Source organism: Liolophura sinensis, chromosome 13 (assembly GCF_032854445.1).
Source record: "Liolophura sinensis isolate JHLJ2023 chromosome 13, CUHK_Ljap_v2, whole genome shotgun sequence".
Lineage (NCBI taxonomy): Eukaryota > Metazoa > Mollusca > Polyplacophora > Chitonida > Chitonidae > Liolophura > Liolophura sinensis.
In genome coordinates, this window is record NC_088307.1 from 24,850,830 (window position 1) to 24,878,596 (window position 27,767).

At 40.4% G+C, this 27,767-nt stretch overlaps 1 protein-coding gene across 1 annotated transcript; it reads right to left on the minus strand.

Annotated features, from left to right (window-relative positions):
- On the minus strand, positions 1 to 27,324 carry LOC135480597 (epidermal growth factor-like protein 7). The gene is made up of 8 exons (XM_064760469.1): positions 26,560 to 27,324; positions 9,601 to 9,726; positions 8,530 to 8,648; positions 7,246 to 7,341; positions 6,711 to 6,833; positions 5,282 to 5,370; positions 3,258 to 3,492; positions 1 to 1,858 (listed from the first exon to the last, which is right to left on the minus strand). The coding sequence occupies exons 1-8, from the start codon at positions 26,649 to 26,651 to the stop codon at positions 1,803 to 1,805; spliced, it is 936 nt and encodes a 311-aa protein (XP_064616539.1). The 5' UTR covers positions 26,652 to 27,324; the 3' UTR covers positions 1 to 1,802.
- Between the last annotated feature and the right edge of the window lie 443 nt (positions 27,325 to 27,767).

Below are 27,767 nucleotides of genomic sequence, written 5' to 3' on the forward strand. Positions count from 1 at the left end.
TTTTTGCCACTGCACAGTCAGTGATTTTCTGGCCTTCAGTTGACAATTTCTTAAGAAATCTAGTCGACTAAATATGAGATCAGCAAAAAAATACCTGTCGGTTCCGAATTAACGTATAAATTCGTTTAACGTACACAGAAACTTAGATCACACAACTATATTTGGACTGATACTTCTGGTTAACAGGGCTCTATACATACAGATTGAATACAATGTAAACTTTCCGAGTCATCATTTGACAGTTACCCATAAATTTCACAAGGCCATTATTGGGCATTGTGTCTAAATTTTTGTTGTTTATTTGAAATCATACAAAACAGAAGTGCCAAAGTCACACAGCTTTAAGGATTAATATTACAAGTTGTTCACTGTTCTCTGGTTGGTCGTCTTGCATTTCACGCGTACATCATTATCCAATGAAAATATCTCATGTATATTTAGAGCACCTTATGCCTTATATTGCCCCGAGTATACATTCCCAGGGCTTAGTCAGCTCATCATCAATTTGGTGGTGAGTTCATGCATACATTTCATGCAAGCAAATAAGATGTCAGTTTTATACTTCCACAATGTTTGTGGAGTAAAATAAAATATAACTTCCAAATGCACCCAGTCGTCCGTGTTACTGTCTTTATGTTTCGGAAATGCAGACAAACCGTTTTGGTGATACCAGAACGTTTATAGTTCGTATGTTGCTTTCCTAACCAATCAACAGTTGCGTACCCCGCACCCCTCCGTGCCCCAAAAAGACAGCCCATCTTTCAAAACAAGAATTCCAAAGTTTTCAAGACATAACCATCTAATTCGGTTCGCATTGCCCCATAAAATACACGAACTCTCTATACTCTCTGTAACAAACACATACAAATATGAATAACAGTGCTTTCAACAAGTTTATACACTAGTAACCGCCTCCTTGGAAGATTTCATCAAACTGGTTCTCGTTTCCAGGAAAAGCAAGTGAAAAAAGAACAACTGCAAATCTGTACTGTATCTCCAATCGCTACTGCGTGTGTGTGTGTTTTTTTTTTAAAGAAATCAGGAGATTTTTATCCTTTGAAATGGTCTTCCGCTGGACCGTGTGTTCAAACAACGTCTTTTCTTAACATATCAGAAACATTTTCCCTTTATATTATCCTTCCACTGGTTCTTCCATGACTGTAACATATCTGGAGCATTTGCCCCCGTTGTATTGCCTTTCTGTCGGACATTTCATGAATTTCCAATAACACAACTGTCAATTTCAAGGGCACTTCTAAATCCCCACAAACACGGGTAATCATCAACTTGTAATATACATATACATTCTCCTGGAAAATTTACATATGTCTTTCTGTAATATCCAGGCAATTCGATCCGAAATAAAGTACACAGAGGCAGGGGCTTCCACAATGCTGTATATAGTTACTGTATTGTATTAAACCCAGTTCGCAACTGCACAGTGTTGTGCAGGCTGTGTGGTGTGGATTGACACAGTTGTCGGAGTAGCTGTTGCATAGTTCTGCGCTGCTTTTGGGATCATTCTGATGCCCAGTACCAGAATCACACAGGTCGGCAGTTAAAACATAAAACCGTAACGCCACGCTGTAAGGCTCTCCAACGTACTACAAACAGTACCCCAAATAAACATTTTCTCCGAAAGTTCCACACGCCATGCGCGATACTACCGGAAGTCAGTGCAGCAATGCGTTCACTGGTTCTCTCATGAATGAACGTCTCAAACGAGATTCCACCGCCATTAAATATTTTTGTATGGAAAAGTATGTAGTTAATAATTAATTGTCCTTGTCCAAATTATTGTTTCAAAAGTTTGACCAGAGATCTCTGTCTTCGTTATCTTGACCCTGTTTGCAGGAACCTGGTAGAGAAACAGAAAAAAACACACAAATTTTATACATTTGTTTATTTACTGACTGATTCAGGCGTTAAGCGTTTTAACATTAGGCCTATACACCGACGACAGTTTGGGAAAAAACCAAAACTCAGTTCAGGCAAATCAGTGCCTCCAAACAGACATTCGTATACCAGCCGTAAACCAATAAGGACGTTACAGATCAATAATCGCACGGCCAGTTCCCAAAACGACGCATAACACAAACCACAGAAGAAATAAGAAAATATATAAAGTATGAAATTAGGCCAGAATCACGCAAAGAGAAGTGGTTAACAGTTTTCAGTGATGGTTAAAAGACGCTAAGTATGTTTTAGGCGAAAGGGGGAAATCGCGTGGCGGTTTAATTCAATACGATGAATATACGGTCTCTATCCCCGAATTAAGCGAAATTAGACACGAAGCAGAGCGCCAAAAATTCCGAAGGCTTTGTCCATATTTACTTACGAGAATTGTACTCATTATGTAAAAGCAACAAGGCATGTGAGACAAAGTCACAAGGCATGTGAGACACAGCCACTAGTGAGGTGAGACAAAGCCACATGACATGTGAAACAAAGCAAATAGTGAGGTGACAAAGCCACAGCGCATGTGAAACAAAGCCACTAGGCATGTGAGACAAAGCCACTAGTGAGGTGAGACCAAGCCACAAGGCATGTGAGACAAAAGCCGCCAGTGAGGTGAGAGTGAGCCACGCCCGCATAGGTACAGACAGGTACAAAAGTGTTAGAACAGGGAAAACCAAGACTCAGGTACATGTCAGAAAAAGCCCCGCCCGTATAGGTACAGCTAAAACAGAGCTACAACAGAGAAAGTCACGGTGGGGGGGGGGGGGGGGGGGGGAAACATGTAAGAAAAAGCCATGACAGTCTAGACAAAGCCATGGCGGAGGTCAAATAAAGTCACAAGGGATGTTGAAAAGCCACGCCAAACAAGACACAACGAAGGTCAGGTAAAGCCACGCCAAACAAGGCAAAGCCACAACGAGGGTCAGGTAAAACCACGCCAAACAAGGCAAAGCCACAACGAAGGTCAGGTAAAGCCAAGACGAAGGTCAGGTAACGCCTCGACAGTCAAAGCAAAGCCACAACGGGGTTCAGACTAAGTCATCACCGGGGTCAAGTAGCGTTGATTTTGTGGCATCCAATCGGACAAATAGGAACTTCCATTGTAATGACCATGCACCGAAAAGAACATTTTTCCGGCTAAAGTCATGGAAAATTCAAGAATTTGAATTTTAAGTCCAAAAGTAATTCTTTTTTTTCAATGGATAGTCACACGTAATTCTTTTAAAACATGCTTAACAATCCACTGAGAAAAAAAAAATTTTTTTTGGTTTTTGTTTTCGACATAAATATTATCTTACAGTCTTCAAGCCTCTCCTCCAAAATGGAGATCTGCTCACTAAGGGAGGCTAGTCTGTCAAAGGGAATGAACTGTGGGTCCTGATAGTAATCTTCCGTTGTTGTTGTTGGTCGCTGAGTGGTCGTTGTTGGTTTCTTGGTGCCAGGAGTTGGTTTACTCTTCATGTAGGTATGTATCTGCTCATCCATGTGGTGCATGTCGTTTTGTAGCGTCGATAAATTTCCCATCAAAGCGTCCTAAAGAGCAAATAAAACACAACAAGAAATGTATTGGTGTTTACACTTTTATTTATCGTTAATATTTTCGTGAAATTCGAAGAAACCATTTATAAATCGTGATATTCTGACCGGTGCCCCCTTTTGACAGACCTGTCCTCGCACATACGTGACTAAATGGAGAGACGTTAATAAGGAGTAGGCCTGTTTTTATCAAGCTCGATTCTTCTGATTTGCCACACAATACGTTGCTGATTTGATAGCTTTAAACAACCCGTATATACCAAGGGATGTGACAAATATGTATGTATTCGCTTTTAAAATTCACGGGATTAAAAGTAGATCCCGAATGCTTCGTCTTCTAAACTGCAGATAGACGATTTGATGTCCCCTGAAATCGATTCCGATTAACTAAAACGTCGAAAACTTCTGGAAAAGCACTCAGTGGGTACACCTAATGCATGTATTCGGCAATACTTTGCAGGGCTTGACAATAAATAATTCCAGAAGGTCTTACGGGCATGACGTCACCAGGCCAGGGCTCCCCGGTCGACAAGATTGGCAGAAGGTTCAACTGTGGTGGGTTTGTTTTAAATGGAACTAGTTGACGTAAGATTTTTTTTAATATGCAGTTTACACACTAACATAGCAAGAATATTGTATCTAGGGAACATTTAGTGTGAAAATAAAGTCGTTGGGATCCCCTTTAAAGGATAACGCCTGGTGACACCAAACAATTCAATAAATAATGCATATAGATTTGGTATTGTCGACCTCTTATTTTCCCCAAGGCCAAGAGAGCGGCGGCCTCAGGGGGCGGGGATTAAATACATATGTATGCAGAGAAACAGAGCAAAATGGTCTGAACATCCTAAAGTATCTTATCTCAGCGATAACTCGATATGACGTATACAAATGACACCTTCATGCCACTCAAATTTGTTACCTCGTATGCTCGATTCCCTCCGTGCATTTTACTTTGGCGATGGAGTAAGCGATGTCTAAGAAAACAGAAACCTTGTATAACAGCAGCTCACTATTTATGTTATAGCCTGAACTACAAACGCCCCATTTTACCAAAACGGCTCAAAGAATGCTAAAACTTTCACTTTCAACTATTTCTTTTAAACCCACATTGAAACTGACGCACTGAGAAATGATAAGCGCTGACAATATCAATACATTTGTGTTTTCCGCATTGCCTTATCAAGTACTATGTGGTTCCTTGCATTGTAATTCTGTAAACTAATTTCAGTAATTCTGACAAAACCCTAACTGGTGTAAATTGACAAATTGCCCGATATCACCGGTAATACTTGTACGTGCGACCAGTTGCCAAATACCACTGACACCACTGCTATGGTTTTGCCCTGTGTGCTGTACGTAGTCTTATATTAAAGCGTTAATCTTCATTACAGTTTTTTTATGATCAGTTTTTTTTTCATCTGCATGAAATCCATATATTGATAGATACAACTGAAAGTTTCATAATCATGTTTGTCTATTTTGAAATCACTATCAGTACTTAATGGTATCATTATTTTATATCGATTTCACGCAAGACGTACCTTTTGTATATACTAAGCAAACTGTCAGAATTGCCATGTTTGACTGGTTTACTAAAAGGGCTAACACTGGAACAAATCGGGCTAAATGTTATCAGAGATAATCAACAGTTTTAGAGGTGTGCAGAAGACTTAAACGTGTATTAGTATTCCAGGCCTAACCCTGGATAGTTCAAGTAAGCTGTTTTGGTTTGTTGTGAATCTGACAATCCATCATGTATCTGTCAACATCTGGCTAAACCTACCTTCTCCTTCTCCAATGAATTCACACGGTACATCAGCTCTTTGTACCCCTTGGCCATATTATCATATTCTGGCAAGCACGTTAGACATACTGAAAAATAAAAGCAAAAAGGGAAGCAAGTGATATCTATTATATATATTAAATAAAATAATATCTTCGGCCGTACGTGGGAAGGCCTGCCGACAACCTGCGAATAATGGTTTGTTTCCCCCGGGCTCTGCCCGTTTTCCCCCCACTATAATGCTGGTCGTCGTCGGATAAGTGAAATATTTTTGTGTACAGCGTAAAATACAAATAAAATAAATAAATACTATAACAACTACTTTGACCAAATTAGGTGGTGACCCAGTTCGTGTTGATATTTCCGAAGATACACGTTTATAAAAATAGATGGATAACAGGTTTAGGCCTTCCAAGGCTAGAAAACACTCAAATGAAGTATACATCAGGTGAAAGATCATTAAACACTGTCCAAGGAAATAGTTCCATATATTTTTTTAGAATTAGGATTATAATTTTGTAACCGCTCAAAGGCCACATACAATAGTTTTTGTCGTATTTTATTATTTGATAAATGTTTGAAGCCGTACTCAGAAATGTTTCCCTACTTCTCATCTACGACGGAGGTGAGTTCTTTATTCAGAGGAGCCGGAACGCCCGGGGAAATCAATCAGTTACTGACAAATTTCCCCGGCGTCTAACGTACAGATTACAGATTTAACAACTATCCGAAAGCTTCAGCTGCGTATTATCACCAAGATCCTGCGAACGATGAGAGCAGAGGAATCTACAAATTTCTTTCCCAAGGTAGGTATTGAACCGACACTTTGTGCACCCGCTTTTTGGAATCAGAAACCTTTTTGCTGAATTCTGCATCTTCTGGTGTATCAGGGGACATAACTTTGAAAACTGGGAGGTAGCGAGTTAATCAATATAGGCGTAACAGACATTCGTACACCAGCCGCAAAGCAAAACGAACACTCCGGGTGTATAATCGCATGGTCAGTTCCCATGATGATGTTAAGCACAAACAACCGAAGGAATGAGAAAGTGTGTTAAGTACGAAATTTGACGGAATCATGGAAAGAGAAGAGAATGGCTGAAATCAGTACTGAAATAGTGTACCATACCACAGGGTATCAGTTGCGCCATGATTGAGTGTTCATATATCCAACACGGAGATCGAATTCTGTAAGATGAATATATTGCCCCTAGCCCCACGGGTTAAGCAGAATTAGAAACAAGTCTAAAGCAATAGCGACATTCTAATATACACGTATGGGACTTCAGTGGTTTTATATAAAGCTATTGATACATCTTGTATATTCATCTAATTTATAATCTGATTTAATTGTTTGCATTTATAAAATCGACTTTACATTTCCACACTTCTTTTCATATAAATTACGTATATATTCAGCGATACCCACGTTTACAGGTTTTCTTATCTTCGCCAAGTTGAAAACCCTCGTGACATGCGCACGTGTAGCTTCCGTTTGTGTTCTTGCAGAGTTGTTGACAATCATGGCGGCCATTTTTACATTCGTTCAGATCTGGAAAAGTAAATAAATAAATAAATAAATAAATAATTACAATGATTATCTCTTGTAAGTGAATTCTGAAGAGTTCAATTCAAAAAGGTATCTTTCAGTTATAGAAGTAATCTTAAAGCGAATAAAAATAAAACCTACGACATTTAAAATTGCTAAAATACTAACTGGCGTATATATACGTGAATGTGAACAGTAGTCTTGTATAACGTACATGTGACTTTTTCAGAAACAAAAAGGAATTATTATTTCATGTTTATGTTCCCCCGGGTTCTGTTGTGTTTCCTCTCGCTGTAATATTGACGGACGTCATATAAGTGAAATATTCTCGAGTACACCGATCAAATAAGAAAATAAGTAAATTTCACGGTTATACATCATTCATGTCAGAAAGTACAGAGTTGGCTTTCCTTACCGTCTTTACACGTAGGTCCGTTCCATCCGCGGGGACATTTACATTTGTTCGGTTTGATACACTGGCCGTTGTTTGTGCAGCCTTGGTCACATATTGCTGAAAAGAAAATTCCAAAACATTGTTCTAAATAAAAGTCGCACGAGTAACCTATTTTTTCAAACTTGAAGTTTATGTCCTGTAAAGGCAAGGCTGGATTCTAGTGAATATGATTACCAGACGTACAGTATACAGAGTAAAACCAGAGCAGCGATGACAGCGTGATAGACGTACAGCATAGAGAGTAAGGCCAGAGCAGCGACGACAGCGTGATAGACGTACAGTATACAGAGTAAAACCAGAGCAGCGATGACAGCGTGTTAGACGTACAGCATACAGGGTACAACCAGAGCAGCGATGACAGTGTGATAGACGTACAGTATACAGAGTAAAACCAGAGCAGCGACGACAGTGTGATAGACGTACAGCATAGAGAGTAAGTCCAGAGGGGCGACGACAGTGTGATAGACGTACAGCACAGCGAGTAAAACCAGAGCAGCGATGGCAGTGTGATAGACGTACAGCATACAGAGTAAAACCAGAGCAGCGATGACAGTGTGATAGACGTACAGCATACAGAGTAAAACCAGAGCAACGATGACAGTGTGATAGACGTACAGCATACAGAGTAAAACCAGAGCAGCGATGACAGTGTGATAGACGTACAGCATACAGAGTAAAACCAGAGCAGCGATGACAGTGTGATAGACGTACAACATACAGAGTAACACCAGAGCAGCGATGACAGTGTGATAGACGTACAGCATACAGAGTAAAACCAGAGCAGCGATGACAGTGTGATAGACGTACAGCATACAGAGTAAAACCAGAGCAGCGATGACATTGTGATAGACTTACAGCATACAGAGTAAAACCAGAGCAGCGATGACAGTGTGATAGACGTACAGCATACAGAGTAAAACCAGAGCAGCGATGACAGTGTGGTAGACGTACAGCATACAGAGTAAAACCAGAGCAGCGATGACATTGTGATAGACGTACAGCATACAGAGTAAAACCAGAGCAGCGATGACAGTGTGATAGACGTACAGCATACAGAGTAAAACCAGAGCAGCGATGACATTGTGATAGACGTACAACATACAGAGTAAAACCAGAGCAGAGCAGCAGTAACTTCATTGCACCGGTTACGTGTGACAATTTGCCAATCATCACACTGTCGTCACTGCTCTGGTTTTACTTCCTATGCTGTTAGTGCTTTAAGTCGTAAGTTATGTGTCTACGTACGTTTCAGGCAGCCGTTGTCCGTAGGAGAGACCTGGGCCCAACCGGGGCAGCATTTTAGGACTTTTCTTGTCTTCGTCTCCATTTGATACACTGTCTGATAGGCTCGTTCATATACCACTCTACAAATACAAATTATTAATTATTTAATTCATCTATTCATAATTAATATTTATAAATTCTTAGATGACACACTACATATGGACACAGAATTCCCTTCAGTTATTGCTGGTAACGTTTCGATGTAGCTTCTCACATGGTTTTCAAATCTGATTGATTTATTAACAAGAGCTTGCACACATTACAATGTAGTGATTAGAAAACACGACTGTAGTGTTTTATACATGTATGTGTCAGAATATATGAGTCATCGAACTGCTCCATACATGCACTTTCGCTCTGAAAACATTTTCAGATGCTTTTCTTAGCTGTTAGCTGGGGGGTCTAAGTGGCTCAGTTGGCTGGCGCAAACGCAGAGTAATGACCCAGGAGCCTCTCGCCAGTGCGGTCGCTGTGAGTTCAAGTCCAGCTCATGCTGCCATCTGATTAGGTGCAGTGGGGTAGGTGAAGGATAGTCAACTAAGGATAATACTGTCTGAGGTTACTTTCAAAGGAAGACTGCATGCACAGACAGAGAACGTCGTTTCTGCACCTCATGCTGGCTTCCTCTCCGGCCGTAGGCGGGAAGGTGTGTCAGCAACTTGCGCATGGTCGTGGGTTTCCCCCGAGCTCTGCCCGGTTTCCGCACACCACAATGCTGGCCGCCGTCGTCTAAGTGAAATATTCTTGACTACGGGGTAAAACACCTATCAGATAAATAAATAAATGTTAGCTGCGTGGTATTTTGAATTTTACAAAAGTCTGGCTTTTTTGAGACAGTGGTGTCTCTCTTTACGCATTCTTAGTGAAATTCTATTTTTCAAGAGCGATATTTTTATTTATTTATTTGTTTTTTTTATTACCAACAGTCTTTGTCTATATGTGTCGAATTACATGCGAAATTCAAGGGCGATATTAACTAACTCGATATGCCCTCTGTATTTCATTTTCTTTTCCTTGAGTCACGTGACTTACCTGAATGACTTACAGATCCTGTAACCCTCACATAACCTGAGATAACTTTTGTATACGGGCCGGCAGAAGGGCGTGGTCCGTGGGACAGAGGCTTGATAAGACTCTTCTGTACTGCACACGTGACGCCTGGGCGAAAACAAAAGAGTCAACAGTCACTAAATTTATTTAATCTTTCTTTATCCGATAAATGACTGCATGCAACTAATATGTTTCTCCAACACATGATTGTAAGAAGGCCTGTAAGGTTTCCTCATGGCAAATTACACAGCATTTCTTTTGCATATAATGGTTATAAAAAGGTTCGGGCGTAAAACACCAATCAAATAAATAAATAAAAAGGTTAGGAAAGTATGCCATTCGGCAGTGGTACAGAACTGTGTGACACCAGTTTAGTACCGTACGGTTGCATTTTGGTGCTGTGTTTATTTTTGTCAGGCCGCAGCTCATTGTTCTATGATGTCAGTAGGAGGGGAGGGGGATGGGGTGAGATAGAAGTACTTTGTCGCCATAGATAAAAATTTCTTACTGCAGTATGTGACTTGTCAAAAATATTAGACAACTTGTGTTGACAGTGGTTTACTCATCACCTGTTTCGGTGGGCCATGTAGACTGATGACACCCCTTCACTTCAGAACTTGTTTAAATGCACAAACACTCAGCTCCTCAATTATCCCCATCGTTTCTCTACTCCGAATGACTTTTTGAAACTTTTTCCAGATATAATATATATGTGTGTATATATATATATATATATATATATATATATATATATATATATATATATATATATATATATATATATATATATATATATATATATGCGACCTTGTAACTTTTTACACATGACCGTACGACCGATTACAGCCTTGTGTTACGGAATTTGAAACCACATGTATGGTACCGCCATTCAATGAAGTTGAAGCTGATACACTCGAAACCTCCATGTGTTTCAAACGGTACAAACGGATGGTGGATAAAGCCATGTTACCATCGGTACTGTTACCCATGTCAGAGTGCTGCGAACCAAATGGCGAAAAAATACATGGCCGAAACAAGCTTCCATACACTGCGTCAGAACGCAACTCTGTACCGGTACGCATGTCAAACTGTTGCTGTAAGTAACATGTGCAGATGTGTTTAGCTAACCGTGTGTAATTTACACTTTGAAGAGAAATTAAGCTTCATAGAGTCCTAGCATCCGTGGCTTGCCTTGACATTTGCCCCCAGGTGTACAGCTGCATATGGGGACAAATTGACCGTACTATTACAAACTCAGATAAAAAGGCAGACAGAGCAAAAAATACCAAGAAACGTCAAGGACAAATTAAGCTGTCAGAGTGAGATAAGGGCCATCTGATGGGGGAAGGGTGCAGTGGAGTAGGGGAAGGGTAGTCAACTTAGGATGATGCTGTCTGAGGTTACTTTCAAAGGAAGACTGTTTGCACAGACAGAGATCGTCGTTTCTGCACCTCATGCTGGCCTCTTCTCCGATCGTACGTGGGAAGGCCTGCAGCAACCTGCTGATAGGAGTGGGTTTCCCTCGGGCTCTGCCCGGTGTCCTACCACAATGCTGGCCGCCGTCGTATAAGTGAAATATTCTTAGTACGGCAAAAACCACCAATCAAATAAATAAATAAATAAATAAATAAATAAATAAATCGTTTCTTCACTGATATCAAAGCTTCTATAAATTCAGCTCTTTGGTCATATTTATTAGATGATTTGATTGATGGTTCTCCCAGAACAGCCATGAAGGTCAAAGGTTGACTGACTGACTGACAGAGGTTGAGTGAGTAATTGCTGGACTGATGGCTTGTGGTTTTGTTGACTGACTGACTGGATGAATGACTCACTGACTGTATGACTGACTGTTATTTTGATTGGTACGTAAGTATAGGTTGATTGACTCTGAAACTTAACGAATTGACCAGACCCGAGGGCTGGTCTTTTTGCATTGTTTTTAATGCGATTGTATATTAAATACAATGCCAACACAGCATCTTGAGTAATTCTAGACTAGTGACGTCAAATAAGTTGCAACTATTATCACTCATAATTTGTACCTTTTGCACCTACCTGAGCTCTGGTGCTGGGGGGCCTGTAGGTTACTAATATTTAGGCATATACATGAACAGTTAAAATAAAACCTCAGGTAAATTGTTGCCCTATGTGTCAAAACTGCTGTATATGGCTGGTATACGAATGTCGGTTTCAACACATATATTAACCTGTTACGTGTGACTATTTGTCAAGTATTGTACTCTGTATGCCGTAAGTCTTTTATTATACTGACAACAGGGGACGTTTCACCGGTTACGTTTGAGCATTTGCTGAACATGAACCTGTACGTCGTCGCTGCTCTGGATTTCTTTCAACGCTGTAAGTCATCATATTAGTTTCTGGTTAATTTGCATACAATATACCGTTCAAGTTTAAATCTATTTTCTATATGTGTCAGAATGTATACATTAACAATTAACAAACAAAAACATCAAGAAAATGTTTACAAAATATCATGAAAAGGATCTTAACACTATCACACTGTCGTCGTTGCTCTGGGTTTCTCTCAATGCTGTATGTCTTAATGATATCGTTTGTCTTAACTATGTTCACACCATTTTCACAATCCAATAGTGGTATAGTAAAATGCTCTAAATCAACTCGATGGTTTCACTGAGATATAAAATACTACAGCATCGAGAGTAAAACCAGAGCAACGATGACAGTGTGACAGACGTACAGCATAGATGTAGAAACCAGCGCAGCGAAGACTGTGATAGACGTACAGCATAGTAAAACTAGAGCAGCGACGACAGTGTGATAGACGAACAGCATAGAGAGTAAAACTACAGTAGCGACGACAGTGTGATAGACGTACAGCATAGAGAATAAAAATAGAGCATCGACGACAATGTGATAGGCGTACAGCATAGAGGGTAAAGCCAGAGAAACGACGACAGTGTGATAGACGCACAGCATAGAGAGTAAAAATAGAGCATCGACGACAATGAGATAGACGTACAGCATAGAGAGTAAAGCCAGAGAAACGACGACAGTCTGATAGACGTACAGCGTAGAGAGTAAAACCAGACCAGAGACCACATGTATAAATGGTGGAATACGGTCCCCTGTCAGTTTACTCTGTTAGAATTCTATTCTAACTGTTCATGTAAACGCTTTACGTGCTCTCTAAAAGCCGAAGTTGCCACTACATAAAAGGTCGGAATTGTATGGTTTTCGACTAGCTGTACAAATCAGATAAGTACAAATATAAGTACATTTTGTTGATTCCCTTAAGTGACTAAAGGCAGACGGAATCAACGACTGTTTCTCAGCTATTGGCCTCCTTGTGTATCAGAGATATATGTTCGTGTATAGACGCATATTCTGAAGAGCCCGACGATTATTTCCTTTGACATTTACCTAATCTCACTCCTTCCAAAGTGAGTAGAGTTTTTTTTTTTCCTTCTTTAATCTGGAATACATCTGAAGCAAGATGCTTTCTTTACCCATGCGTATGGCAACACCTACCAACCCCTCCACCGGGCGCATCGGATCGACCCCTGCCCCAGCCGGCAATCTGCCAGCAACGTAATCATGCACGTCCCGCAATATGATGCCCGCACCCTTTTACTTTTGTGTACTGTTCCCCTAGGGGTTTGAGGCGAGTCTCAGAAACGGTTGTCTTATTTACAAGCAAAAATGAAGGGTGGGCAGCATTTTTGTATCATATTTGCCATACCCAACGTAGTACAAAACCAACAATAAAAACACAATAAAAACAGCAATAATACTAAAAATTATTGTATAATTGCTAAATGCTGATGCAATTTAAAATTTGGTTTTAAAGCTTCAGTATGTGTCTTGGCTGACTACATTGCGTTACCCAGAACGGAAATTTGCTACTCGTGCAGGCTACAGGCCATATATAGTGTTACAGTAATGTAAGCGATGTTCTGCACACTTTTGACATTTGCTGAATCGCCTTCCCAGATTGAAGCGAGATATTTTCCCATAACCTAGCGCTACTTGCAACATTCAAAATCTTGAGCTCATCTTAAGTGGGCTAGACAACTTGTAACGTAACTAATCTACCAAAAACTTTATTGCCTGCACGCAGCTCCAAGTAAAACGGCGCGTTTGCCTTTTTGCCTGGAGCTTTTATTTACCTGAACTCTGGAAAGTTCAACTGGAGAAAAAGCCGGTAGTAACTCTCTCATTCTAGAAAAAGCACTTTGATAACTTTTTGTTATTTATGCGACGTCTGAGAAGACGTGCTTTTACTCCCCACCGAATTCCCAGACTGTAGACTCCAGCGTGGCTTCGAGCTAAAGTCACGCCATACATGGAAAACAATGTCCGTAAATGTCGAGTCAGTTTGATATGACATTTTATATTCTCCTATCAAAAACGCGTCCAGGCCAAGGTTGCTTTTGTTTAGGAAATATAAGTAAGTTTCTATTTGGTGACCCTACGGGGGTTTAGAGAAGACTAACACGCCTTCAGGTCTGATTTACAATTTTACAATGAAAATAAACTTTTCTGGTTTATGGCTTTCAAAAAAAGGTTTTCCAGATATGTGTTCATGTCTATCTACTGATGCCAAGTTAATCTGTACATCGGAGTTTTTGCATACTAACTATGCCCTATGTATTAACCCCTATAAAATATGCCTCCCCCGCCCCTCCCGCTTTGATGCAAAAAGAATTCGCTACAACTTACACAGAGTATACAGGTATACTACTTTATAGTTTTGGCTTATAATATAGTGTGTAATCTTGTTCTTTTTCACGCTAACGCCAGGAGTGCAGATTTGTAATATTCCAGGGCTCCACAGGTAAGTTTTAAACTATAACAATTATATTAATATCTTATAACACTCAAAGAAATCAGAAGTAGGGTTCTTCAGAGGGGAATTACGGCATCTCATTCGGTGAGAATAGTCGGTGTTATGCCAGCCTGTCTTGTTGGAATGAGGCATGCAGCGCCAGCCTCCCTTGTCAGAATAAGGCGTCCTACGCCAGCCTCCCTTGTCAGAATAAGGCGTCCTACGCCAGCCTCCCTTGTCAGAATAAGGCGTCCTACAACAGCCTCCCTTGGTAGAATAAGGGATTCTATAACAGCCTCTCATGTCACAATGAGGGATGCTATAGCAGCCTCCCCCTGTCAGAATACGAGGTCTCACGCCAGCCTTGATCCCCTGTCAGAATAAGGGGTGTTATGTCAACCTCCTTTGTCAGCATAAGGGGTGCTACAACAGCTTTCCTTGATAGGAAAAAGTGCGCTACGACAGCCTCTTCTGTCAGAATAAGGGCTGTAACAAGTCTCGTTTGTCAACATAAGGGGTGCTAAAATAGTCTCCCTTGTCAAAATAAGGCGTACTAGAACAACTTCAGTTGGCGGCATAGGGGATGCTCCGACAGCCTCCCCTGTCAGAATAAGGGTTGCTAGAACAGCTTCACTTGTCAGAATAAGAGGTGATACGAGATCTTCCCTTGTCAGAATAAGAGGTGTACAACAGTCTCGCTTGTCAGAATAGCTGGTGCTACGACAACTTCCTTGTCAGAATAAGGGGTGCTACAACACTCTGTCTTGTCAAAATAAGGGATGCAGAGCCAGCCTCCCTTATCAGAATAAGGGGCACTACGACAGCCTCCCTTATCAGAATAAGGGGCACTACGACAGCCTTCCGTGTCAGAATAAAGGGCGCTGCGAGAGCCTTCCTTGTATGAGTAAAAGGTGTTAAGACAGCATTCTTGGTTAGAATAAAGGGTGTCACAAACGCCTCCTTTGTCAGAATAAGAGGTACTACAATAGCCCCCTTGTCAGAATGAGGGATGCTACAAGTTAGGCTTTTAACGGCAGCCTCCCTTGTCAGAATGAGGTTTTATTCCATATAAATAAAGACGTACATCATAGAGAGAAAAGCGACGACTGTGATAGCTAGCAAATGGTCACACGTAACCTATTTGCCAGCTAGTCTCAAATTACAATTTCATCAAGAAAGGCAGCATTTTGTGTTTCCACTCTGGGGTTGTTGGTAAAAGCCTGCGTGTATATATTCAGAACTACTTCCTGCATGACTCAGCAACTGTGACGGTGTTACATAGGCCTACCCAGATCTGATACAGTTTAAATTATTTGATTTGCTACTAAAATAAACACAGTGGCACCCTGTGAAAAGGATTACATGTCGGTGGCCAGCCCTCAGGAAGAAGGGGGATGTCTTAGATGCTCTCCCTGATTGCTTTGCCAGGTGCGTCAATATACACATCAGTGCTGAGTGATTTTAATAAGCTATTAAGCATTAGAAACTCCCACGCTGGTGCAATGTTTACATTTAGATACACACAGAAAATATGTTTAAACAGTTTTTAAAACGGATGTTTCTATTATATAAAGCTCAGGACAAAAAAAGACATTGTCTTAAAATAAACAGATGATTTACCACTGGGTACAGAATGTGTGTGGCATAGATAGATCAAATATGGGAGTTTGGCATAGATGGTTCAAAATGTGTGTGCCATAGATGGATCAAATATAGGAGTGTGGCACAGATGTTAGATGGATCAAAATGTGTGTGGCATAGATGGATCAAAATGTGTGTGGCATAGATGGATCAAATATACGACTTTGACATAGATGGATCAAAATGTGTGTGGCATAGATGGATCAAATATACGAGTTTGGCATAGATGGATCAAAATGTGTGTGGCATAGATGGATCAAAATGTGTGTGACGTAGATGAATTAAAATGTGTTTAACACAGATGGATCAAATACACGAGTTTAGTATAGATGGATCAAAATGTGTGTGGCATAGATGGATTAAAATGTGTGTGGCATAGATGGATCAAAATGTGTGTGGCATAGATGGATCAAATATACGAGTTTGGCATAGATGGATCAAAATGTGTGTGGCATAGATGGATCAAAATGTGTGTGGCATAGATGCATCAGATATAGAAGTTTGGCATAGATGGATCAAAATGTGTGTGGCAAAGATGCATCAAATATAGAAGTTTGGCATAGATGGGTCAAAATGTGTGTGGCACAGATGGATCAAAATGTGCGAAAACTATGTGAGGTCGTCACATTGGTCCCTTCCCCACGTACGATTGGTGTAATATGGTCTTAGTGCACATATGACCGGTAGTTTCTTAGTGCACATATGACCGGTAATTTCTTAGTGCACATATGACCGGTAGTTTCAAAGGTGAGGTCATCTACAGTCTAGAATAATCTGCATTTACTCTGGTTACTGATTTTCTAGATTATACGCACTGAATCAAAACCAGTTTTTGTGGGACGTTCTCTCTTGTCACACGTTCACGAACTCGTTGTCCTATACAGGATTTGCTGACACACGACTTTCCTTCGGAATTACTCTGATCGCGGACCTGATCGGAAGCACCCTCTCCGCGAGAGTGCTTGACAGCTGCTTCATAGGCGCGCTAAAAATATCCACCGTCAAGAAAAAGAAACGGAGTGGACTATGAGTGAATTTATTAGTGACAGGAAGCAATTGGTATGGTAGTCAACAAATAACGGATGGGAATCATGTATACAGTTTATGGACGTCGAGAGTTTGTGTATACACATCTGATATGTTTTCACACCTACTTTGGAAAGCTAACCTAAGGTAGCCTTCGCCTGCAAAAAAAACGTAACGGAAAAAATATGGTGGAGGGGGATAGCCGCATCACCAAATGTACTATGGAAGATGGTTCTCGCCATTTCTTTTTTATTTTTGTTTTACTTTTAGTCTTATCTTCCATAATATTTCGGATAACACAATATTACAAAAAGTTTCGAGGCATTTAGATTCCTGATTCTTGAATTAAGGAACATATTTTAGGTACATTCATGATCATTTAAGTAATTTTGACTAGAAGGCTGAATATTATAGGAGCAACTAATGGTATCATGAAGAAAATCGGCGAGCCCGTGATAAATAACCAGTCACTGGCAAGTCTCAACGAACTTGTCCGAACTTTGTCATCTGTAACACACGTCCCATTGGTGGAATTGGCAATCGATCTTCAACAAATTTCATTGCTTCTTGCCACCATAGCCCCAGTTAAGAATTACTGCGGAATCTTGAAAATTCCTTGTCAGAGACTGGTATTGAATCCACGTCTCCAGTTACCTAGCCATCGAAGGGCGAGCATCTTAACTATACATCCACACCCCGCGCCCAAGGCGATCAGTGGTGGTTGATCAACAAGAAACAAAGAAGCAGGAAAATTTAAAACATTCCATGCGTCTCAATAAAAAAAGCAGTGATGGTCGGACCTGTCTTCCATACGGACGGCTCCACAGCGGAAGTAACGGTACATATTTTCCACGCGGTGTCACATTCGCTGGGTAACGTGGCCTATAACTGTGTGAATTCCAGGGTCTTCTCTACTTGTCTGACAAATGTGCACACGGCCTACATGTCGCCGACGTGTCTGTATACAACACACTTTTTAGTAATTATACTCCGTAAGTAATGTTGAACATCTGAACTTGCGTTAGCTGTTTAGTTTGGAACATTAAAAAAAAGACCTCACAGCCAAAAAGTAAGAAGTACTAACCCAGTGTTATGTGTTCTGTGTCACGATTGTCTTAAACACAATCAGATACCAAAGCTTGGTCGTCAACATTCAAAAACCCTATATGGTCGGATATGTCTATATTATTGCTGCTATGCTGTGCGTCTTTATTATATTGTAAATGAGAACGTGGTTTAAGATATAACTGTATTATTGTATCAGTTGTATAACTACCACAATGATGCTATGAATTTTATTTTTCCAATTTCATATGCTACATAAACAGTTTGTTTTTAACATGCTTCATAGTTCGATAGGGACTCTCAGTATTTTCAACATGCATTTATATAGCTAAAGACGTACTTCGGGGAGTAAAACCAGAGCAATGAGAACAGTGTCATCGATGGCAAATGGTAACCAGTAACCGGGGAAAATACGGCTACAGCATAGAGAGCAGCGACTACAGTGTGATAGATGGCAAATGGTCACCAGTCACCGATAAAATACGGGCTCTTGTCAGGTTATCTCAGTCAGGGTTTTACTGTAACTGTTCATGTAAATGTTTAAATAGTGGCATTTACATGCCTCCTTTTCATACGTTACATAAACAGTCTGTTTTAAACATGCTTCATAGTTCGATGGGGACTCTCAGTATTTTCAACATGCATTTATATAGCTGTCATCGATGGCAAATGGTCACCAGTGAGTGGTGTCAAAACAGGCAACATTGTAACTATAGATAATGATAGTTACATTGTTGCCCGTTTTGACACCACTCACTCTCTTACATTGTTGCCTGTTTTGACACCAGTCACTCTCTTACTGTATATATGTTGTCTTGTATCTCTGTATGTCCATATGGTTTGATAACGACGTAAGAACCTACATCGAAACGTCACCAACAAAATAAATCCAGAAGTTGTTATCCATAAGTAATGCCTCTGTCAATCTATACCATCCCAGTTCCTAAATGCCTCTGAAAGAAGCCAAATTGTATATATGGTGAACTTGATTATAGCCTACATCCTGAAAGGTTTAACTCACAATCGATTGTATATAGGAAGCAGATTTCACCTTGATATCTTGAACATTACATATCAAAGGAGAGAGGACCCTGTGACCTATGAAGTCAAGAGTTCGAAATATATATATAGGCATATATAAATATAAAACTAATGTTTTTCATCGGATTGCGAATGTGATGTTATGATAAAAACAACATTCTGAATGGATATTTTCCCTCAAATCCACTTCTGTTCTCTTTCATGCGGGCGTGTCACAGAACGCGCCAAATACGTGAGATGTATTGAATCCTAGTTACTGGGTAATAAGATTGCCCAACCTCTTTCATGTCCCCTCCCACCGCGTTCTTGGATGCGTTTCGCCGCATACAACTATTTTACTTTAAACAGGGGGTTTAATCGTGCCACTCCTACGAGGGCATACACATACCCCGTTACAACACCCCGCAAAGACATGATACTGTGCCCAACCCTAACCAAATATACCAGCCATAGCGTTGTACCAGCTTGTCTTTGAAGCATCGTCTTATTTCTTTATTCAAAACAAAAAAGCTGCATTGCGCACATGCTTTACCCTGACCTGGGGTTGAACCCACGCCTGTCGGTGGTCGTAAGACGAGGGACCTGTATACCCATTATACCACCTTTAAATTATCTGTCAACCATTTCACGACCCGGGTCACCAAACGATGCCTGTGTTTTTTCAATGAATAGTTTATATAATCTGTTTGGTTTGAGTCTTGAGTTAGAATTTCCAGACAGGCATACGGGTATACTTGCCTGATACATCCCACACCAGTGCGTTTTCCTAAACAAGTCGGCCTGGTTCCGCTGTCAACTTTTTCAACGTGCTTAAAACCACTTCATAATTGGCTTGATTTCTATGGGAAAAGGCTTGTGTGGTATGTAGTTGACACATGGTAGCACTTGAGTGCTTATAAAAGCCCTCTACACGGAGAAATTACATTGCAATAACCCGGTGCCAGACTGAGTAGTCATCTAACAATTTGTAACACTCATTGTAGACTTAAACATATATGTGTGTGTGTGCGTGTGTGTGTGTGCGTTTCTGACAACATGAAGAGGGCAAGGTGTTTATAAATAATGGAAACAAGTCTCTGGCGTTACATATTAAGGGGTAGTTTTTAACCAGATGTATTTACATGTATTATTTTCGATATTGTGTATTAGATGTCACAACACAAAGCATAAGGCACGCAGATGGCATGAGTATACTGTTACATTGAGTGTTGCATACGGGTTAGCTACGGAAGACTGTGTTTTGAAATACGGCGGGGGTTGGGGGGGGGGAGGAATCTCAACCATTAGCGTTGAATCCAAAAAGAGAAAATTTTTGTTTTTTGTATTATTTGAAAATTTGTTGTAGTCGTATCACTCGTATCTGTAAGTGATACCTAGAGTGGTAATTGTTTACACTGTGACTGCTTCCACGAACAACTGTTTAACCATTGCAATTCAAATGCCAGTGTTAATAAAATCACGTTTCAAAAAGGTGACATTTATAACCTTGTATTTTTTAGCTTTCATGTTGCCTGCAGAAACATAAAAACCTGAAAAATCTGATGATATTGCAGTTTGGTGAACACTAAATAGGTTATTTTTTCAGCCTGGTAGTATAAATCAGCCCTGTCTAGCTTGTCTTTATCGTGAAATCGACCCGTCTTGGCAGGCCTCTTGTGGGCTATTTGAAAAGAAAACTTGTCCAACGAACTTAAACAATCGTCGTGTTCTCAGCAGACGTCTAGGGTGAGACGAAACATGTTAAAACCTTTGAACACCTGGGGTTTTATCGCTCATTTCTTGAAGCCACACCAGCGGTGATCTGAGATAAGCAATGTTTGATTTCATCATCTGACAATCTTTTAGCCATATAGGCGTATTGCTTGTGGATGTTACGTAACTGAGAAAGCAAGACTGTTTCCTGCGTAATACGTGCCATAGTGAGGGGGGGGGGGGGGTCAAATACTGGTTTATAAAGAAAGCCCTTTGATTAATCAAAAGTTGGGTTAAAACATCAGTATACGCACTTGATAAAACTCCAGCTTATTTGGTTGTCAAATCCGGTACCACTAAAAAAACAAAAAACAAAAAAAGAGCTTGGTCACTTCGACCGAAGAGATGTTGGAATAGACTGGAAGTTAATTCCAAAATTTGTTTTCAAAAAGGCTGGGACCATGTTAAAAAAAATGGTCGCCGTGCAACAAATACGAGTCTTTATACCATTGATTTCATTATTTCATTCTAGTAGGAAACATCTTTGCACCAATATTATTTTTTCATCTTATTTTTTAATGTTGTGCATTTGAGACTTGCTCTCAGAACTCTTTCTCGTTTTGTGCAGTTTACTATAAGCGGCTAATTTGTGTGTGCGTGTATGCGTACTTGCCTTCGCTTTCAACACACTTTTGGCCGTGCATTTAGGTGTCACAATGTAGCAGACTTAATTATATATACTTATTTATGCTGCCTCACAGTAATACCATACCATCACATTTCCTCATATTTACTCGTTCATTTATTTGACTAAGTTTTTTACGCCTTATTTCATTTTTAGGCCGCAGGCTGCATTATAGGGTGGGGGTGAGGTGGGGTGGGTTGGGTTGGGGCGGGGTGGGGTAGGGGTGAGTTGGGGTGGGGGACCGGAGAGAGCTCGGGAAAACACACGGTCCTCCACAGGTTGCGGCAGACCTTCCCACGCACGGTCGGAGAGGACGCTAGCATGAGCTGGATTTGAACTCACAGCGACCGCATTGAGGAGAGGTTCCTGTGCCATTGCTTCTCGCTGGTACGCTAATAACCTCGACCAAGTAGGAGCTCTTTATTCTTTTATGTATAGACATGAGAAACCTCTCTATTATCGGTAATACAAGTACTCAGTTGCCTGACAGTATTCCTTGGTTGTTCACTCTTTTAATTGTACACTAATTATTTTCTTTTATGATCTGTTTATTCAAATACCTCATGTCATTGGTCTTCATCGGAAACGCCTTATAACTGTACTTTGCTGAGCTAGGTGCATTATTGTCTTTTCACGCATTATCACGCGAGATTTGTAATATTAGAGCATAGACTGTAAAAGAGAATTTGCGCGTCACGTGGTCTGTCTGGCCGAGAAAAGCCAATAGTGCACCTTAGTGACATTGCTAACCTCTAAGTTGAAGCAAGTATCATTCCGGATAGTTTACATTCGTCTGTGGTAACACATATGTGGCAATAGTGGAAACAGTATGTTGCCGCCACTTCTGGGGCTACAGAAAACACCCTTTTGTTTACAGGGCACTGTATTAAATGCCGACCAGTGAGCAAAACTGACCATCTGGATCCCGGGGAAGCTCCCCCAGTGCCCTGAACAGTTTACCATCGTTTAGTCAAAACACATGTGTCAATGCTTACATACGAGATTTTGTGTGGAAGAATCTGGAAGGCATTTGATAAGGCGTATAAAGTTTTTTTTATGTAGCCTGTATATCTCTATCAGCCGACGAGGGCTTGTTTATGTTAATTTGCTCGACGCCTTTTTTACAAAGTGCATTCAAAGCCTTGAGCCAGAGTACGTGTCTAAATGTTTCGAATCTGAAGCGATTAAAGCGTATACGATGGAGGGTTCTTCTTTTACTGAAGTTTATGTGAACCGAAAATTTTGCAAAACGGCGCCATTTGATTGGTTATCCCGCTGTGACATTAATTGCGACGACCACTTGAGGATGGGACGTAGCATGTGGGTCGCCATGGGAGGTGTCGATGTTTTTATCCATTAAATTATCATTTTTATGGCTGAAATGTGAATTTCAAAGGCCGCTTATCTTTACATCTGTTCCAAATGACCAAATTCTCTTCACCCGATGAAAAAGCCATGAGTTTGAATATGTACATTCCTGACAAGTGAATATTTACAGACGGACAGACACACAGAGGAAAATTACAATGTGACAACAAGGTCTGGGAACAAAGTTCCTAAATATAATTGACTACAGCATAGAGAGTAAAACCAGAGCAGTGACAACTGTGTGAATAATTGGCATATAGTCACAAGTATTACCGGTGAAATCAGGCCTCTTGGCAATTTACCCCAGTTAGTATTTTATTCCAATTGTTCAAGTATATGTATAAAAATCGCCCCATAGCTCCATGACTTCAATTAGAATTAGGTAAAACACGCAGTTGTGTTCTATAGTTGCAATGTATTAGACGTCACTCATCTAAAATTTCCCAAAATGCTGTGCTGTCTTAACAGTTTCACCAAAGGAAAAAAACAATTAGTTGATTATTAATAAGTTTTCGTATCATGGATTACAGATCTAATTAAATATAACACAGAAGACACTCTAGACCGAGAGCTCAAAGATACGCCAACGTCGTACTTGGCTATGAAGAATCATTAAAAATCCTGGATCCAAAATCTATTGAATGTGCACAAAATGTGCTCCTGATTCGTGCTTAACACCTTTGCGACACCATGCAGGCAATGCTGAACAACTGTTTAAAGTATTCCCGGATCCGGTACCAGACTGAGTATTGCAACTGGTGGCTGTATCAAAGTCAGGCAGTGTGCAAAGATTCATCAAGATCGGGATACAAATACGGATCAGCACCAAAATGTAGTGGATTGATGCTTGTATCAAAGCCAAGCAGTGTACAAAGATTCACCAAGATTGGGATACATATACGGATCAGCACCAAAATGTAGTGGATTGATGCTTGTGTCAAGGACAAGCAGTGTACAAAGATTCATCAAGATCGGGATACATATACGGATCAGCACCAAAATGTAGTGGATTGATGCTTGTGTCAAGGACAAGCAATGTACAAAGATTCATTAAGATCGGGATACATATACGGATCAGCACCAAAATGTAGTGGATTGATGCTTGTGTCAAAACCAAGCAGTGTACAAAGATTCATCAAGATCGGGATACATATACGGATCAGCACCAAAATGTAGTGTATTGATGCTTGTGTCAAAACCAAGCAGTGTACAAAGATTCATCAAGATCGGGATACATATACGGATCAGCAACAAAATGTAGTGGATTGATGCTTGTGTCAAGGACAAGCAATGTACAAAGATTCATTAAGATCGGGATACATATACGGATCAGCACCAAAATGTAGTGGATTGATGCTTGTGTCAAGGACAAGCAGTGTACAAAGATTCATCAAGATCGGGATACATATACGGATCAGCACCAAAATGTAGTGTATTGATGCTTGTATCAAAGCCAAGCAGTGTACAAAGATTCATTAAGATCGGGATACATATACGGATCAGCACCAAAATGTAGTGGATTGATGCTTGTGTCAAGGACAAGTTGAACATAGTGTTTCATCGGAACCAGTGCATAAGTTCTTTGCGACATGCAGCAGTGGTGAAGTCTGGTTTGCAAAAAACTGAAGTCTGGTTTGCAAAAAACCTGAAGTCTGGTTTGCAAAAAACCTAAAGTCCGGTTTGCAAAAAACCTGAAATCTGAATTCATTCCCGGGTCACAAAGTTTAATGGATTGATGTTTGGCCCAAAGCCAAGAGATGCACAAAACTCATCGTTAGTTTTTCCCGTTAAGTTGCTAAATGACAGATAGACAGACAGAGATACAGATAGACAGACATAGAGACAAACAGATAGCCAGACAGAGATACAGAGAGACAGACAGAGAGACAGACAAAACAGACAGACAGTCAAAACAGACAAACAGACAGACAAATAAACGCCGGCGCGCTTGCGGAGGTAATTTAAAACCCAGCAGAGCCCTCGTTTGCCAAGTTGTCAAACTGATTACACCCTGCAGACGATAGTTCGAGACCACAGAGCTCGTGCGTTCGAATCCAGTTCTCGCTGGTTCTATTACGGTTCTTAAGTCAGAAGATTTGCAAGGCACGGTAGCTATCCCCGAAGGATGATGGGTTTCTTCAAACCCTTTAACGTGACTGACGTCATATATTACTACACACTGTGTACAGCAAATCTCATTAAACACCTAACACATACATACATAAAATAATTGTGCATATATTTTGTGCATATATTTTAAAACTCGCTAGCAACAACATTACGAATAACAAAACTAATCGTAGCCAAATTACCAGCAACCAAATATCCAGTAACAAAATTACCAGTAGCCAAATTGCAAGTAAGCAATTTTACCAGTAACCAAATTATCAGTAACCAAAAATACCAGGAACCAATTTTGCCAGTAACCCAATTACGGATAACAAAATTACCAATAACCAAATTACCTGTTAACAATTTTACCACTAAACAATTTTACCAGTAACCAAATTACCAGAAAACAATTTTACCAGCATTCTTAAAAAAAAAACATTTTGCTGATCACATTTATGTCGTCCAAGTTGCTAACAGGTTAAGGACGTGCGTGCTGTCATGATGTCATGGGTGGGCTGTACCTATATACTAGCTTTCTACTGAGTGAGGGGCGTTTAGTGTTATTTTGTCACAGTCGTTATACCCTCATCAGCCAGCTACGGGCTGAGACAATGAGAAGTGCGTGAGTTGTGTAAAGGTCACGAGGGAGGACACCTCTCACGTCTACAGTTAACCTCATTTTCCCCCCTCCTTCCTCAACCCGGTTGTACAGCATAATCTTTAAATATAATTAAGTCACCAGGTTTAAACAATACAATGGCAGGGTAAGCTAACTCCAAGTTTTTTTTGTACATATTCATATTTTCTTCCGTTAAATCCGTGGTAAATTAATAGATTAAATGTTTTCCGCCTGACGGGATAATTACGTTGCACAGTAAATAAAATTTCCGTTATTGTAACCCACGGAACGTAAAATCCTTCTACTCTTTAAGAGCAAATTTTGAGGGAATTAACTTTTAATGAAAAAAAACATTGTTATGCGACAAGTTCAGGTATTATAGTTCTTCTGAGTATTTATTTCCCAGCTTACAAATAGTTGAATATCGTTTTCAACATTATTTCCGTCATATCATAACGGTGTCTTTGTCAGTGTCAGAGCCGGCCGATTCCATTGCGGACAGATCAGTGCTGCCTCACTAAATTGATTGATTAATTGTTTAGTCAGTTGACTGATTGATCGATACACATTACTTATCTACAGCACCATACGAATCAGTATTATACACCATCAGGATTATACACCTTTTTGCTGGGCCGCCATGACAAGAAAGTACCTCAGGTGTCTACCACATGTGTTTTAGAGTGAGTTAGCGCTACAAAAGTATATACACTCCTTATACACTGACAAGACATATTGTTGACGCTTCAGTATTTCGGCAAAACTTTTATTTATTTGTCATCTTCAAGAGACATCTGGATGTTACAAATAAAGCTTTGTAAAGTAATTCAAGTGCGTAATGCAAGGACACAGTAAATAGAAATGTAAAATTTGCTGACTCACCCTGGTCGTACAAGTCCAGCATTGTTTTCGGCAAATTCCGCCCCCATCACAACCGTCAACAGGATCAATCCGCGTATGATAACGTCCGCCATATTGAATAGCCTTCCGCTTGTTTACAAAACCTGAGATCAATGTCCTAAAATAGCATCATCTAAGCTTTTTCCGGAAGCTTGGATGTAGGTTGTATGTGGTTACATCACACATGAACCAGACACGCACTTCAAATCGCTGATCAACACATTTGGTTTGCAATGCCGTTTCCACTGCATATGAAATCTTCGACAAAGTTTCCAAGAATTATGCAAGGCGAAATTAAGCCCTAAGAGCGCAGAATAATAAAAATATGAATTAGGAAGCTTTTCCACTTACAGATCCACACCCGACTAGAGGTCGATCGGAAAAAGCTAAGCTGGCAAAGTCAGAGCTCGCAAGTGTAGGAAGGAGTACGCTGGACATAACACACTATCCTGGAAGAATGATCACCTTTTCCTTTGAACGCGAAGAATTTATGATGAAAGGGGAACCAAAGTGCAATAAGTTGCACTACTTCAGTGCATCCAGACTCCACGGAAATATTTTCGCTAAAATAAATTGTTACTTGCTTAAATAAGGAAAAAAAACGGTTTCTACCACATCAGTTTTCATGCCAATGTCCACCAGCGGAATCAATGCATTTTGACGATGAAAGGGCTATTCTTCTTGCAATTCGAGCTTCCTAAGAATCCCTGTATTCTGAAGGCCCAATATTAAATATGACCGTGTTTAACTCACAAATTACGAAGTGAAACAACGAGAATAGGAGTATTAAGATCTCTAGTCTTGACAAAGCTTGCAACCTTTTCGAAAATTTTGGAAAACTTATGTACAAATAATCCACAAGTTCGATCTTGTAGTTAATCCCTCCTCCACGGCTGAAGAGTATCTTGGTCAGCTATGGCACCGTCACAGTCTGTTAGTATAGAACTCCGGCTATGGCAGCGACTTTCAGCTGTGGTCTGAACGCCGTCAATTGCACTCGCACGAAGAACCGTTTCAGCTTACACGCACACCCACTGAGGACTGCTTACATTCAGTCATGAGCTCTCTTGCTTCGTCTGGTTCCCTATAGGCCAACAGCCAAGAACCGTTACACATTGCCCGGCACAAAAATCCAGCCGTTTAAGAAAGATCCGCTCGCCCCGTGTCTGCGTCCCCCGGCTGAAGATAGA

What these genes read in the sequence shown, in the direction of transcription:
- LOC135480597 (XM_064760469.1), bottom strand. Translation starts at nt 26,651, where the DNA reads ATGGCGGACGTTATCATACGCGGATTGATCCTGTTGACGGTTGTGATG. An exon ending in GGACAACGGCTGCCTGAAAC is followed by an intron (nt 7,342 to 8,529) that starts GTACGTAGACAC and finishes TTTTCTTTTCAG; the next exon opens with CAATATGTGACCAAGGCTGC. An exon ending in CGGACCTACGTGTAAAGACG is followed by an intron (nt 6,834 to 7,245) that starts GTAAGGAAAGCC and finishes TTACTTTTCCAG; the next exon opens with ATCTGAACGAATGTAAAAAT.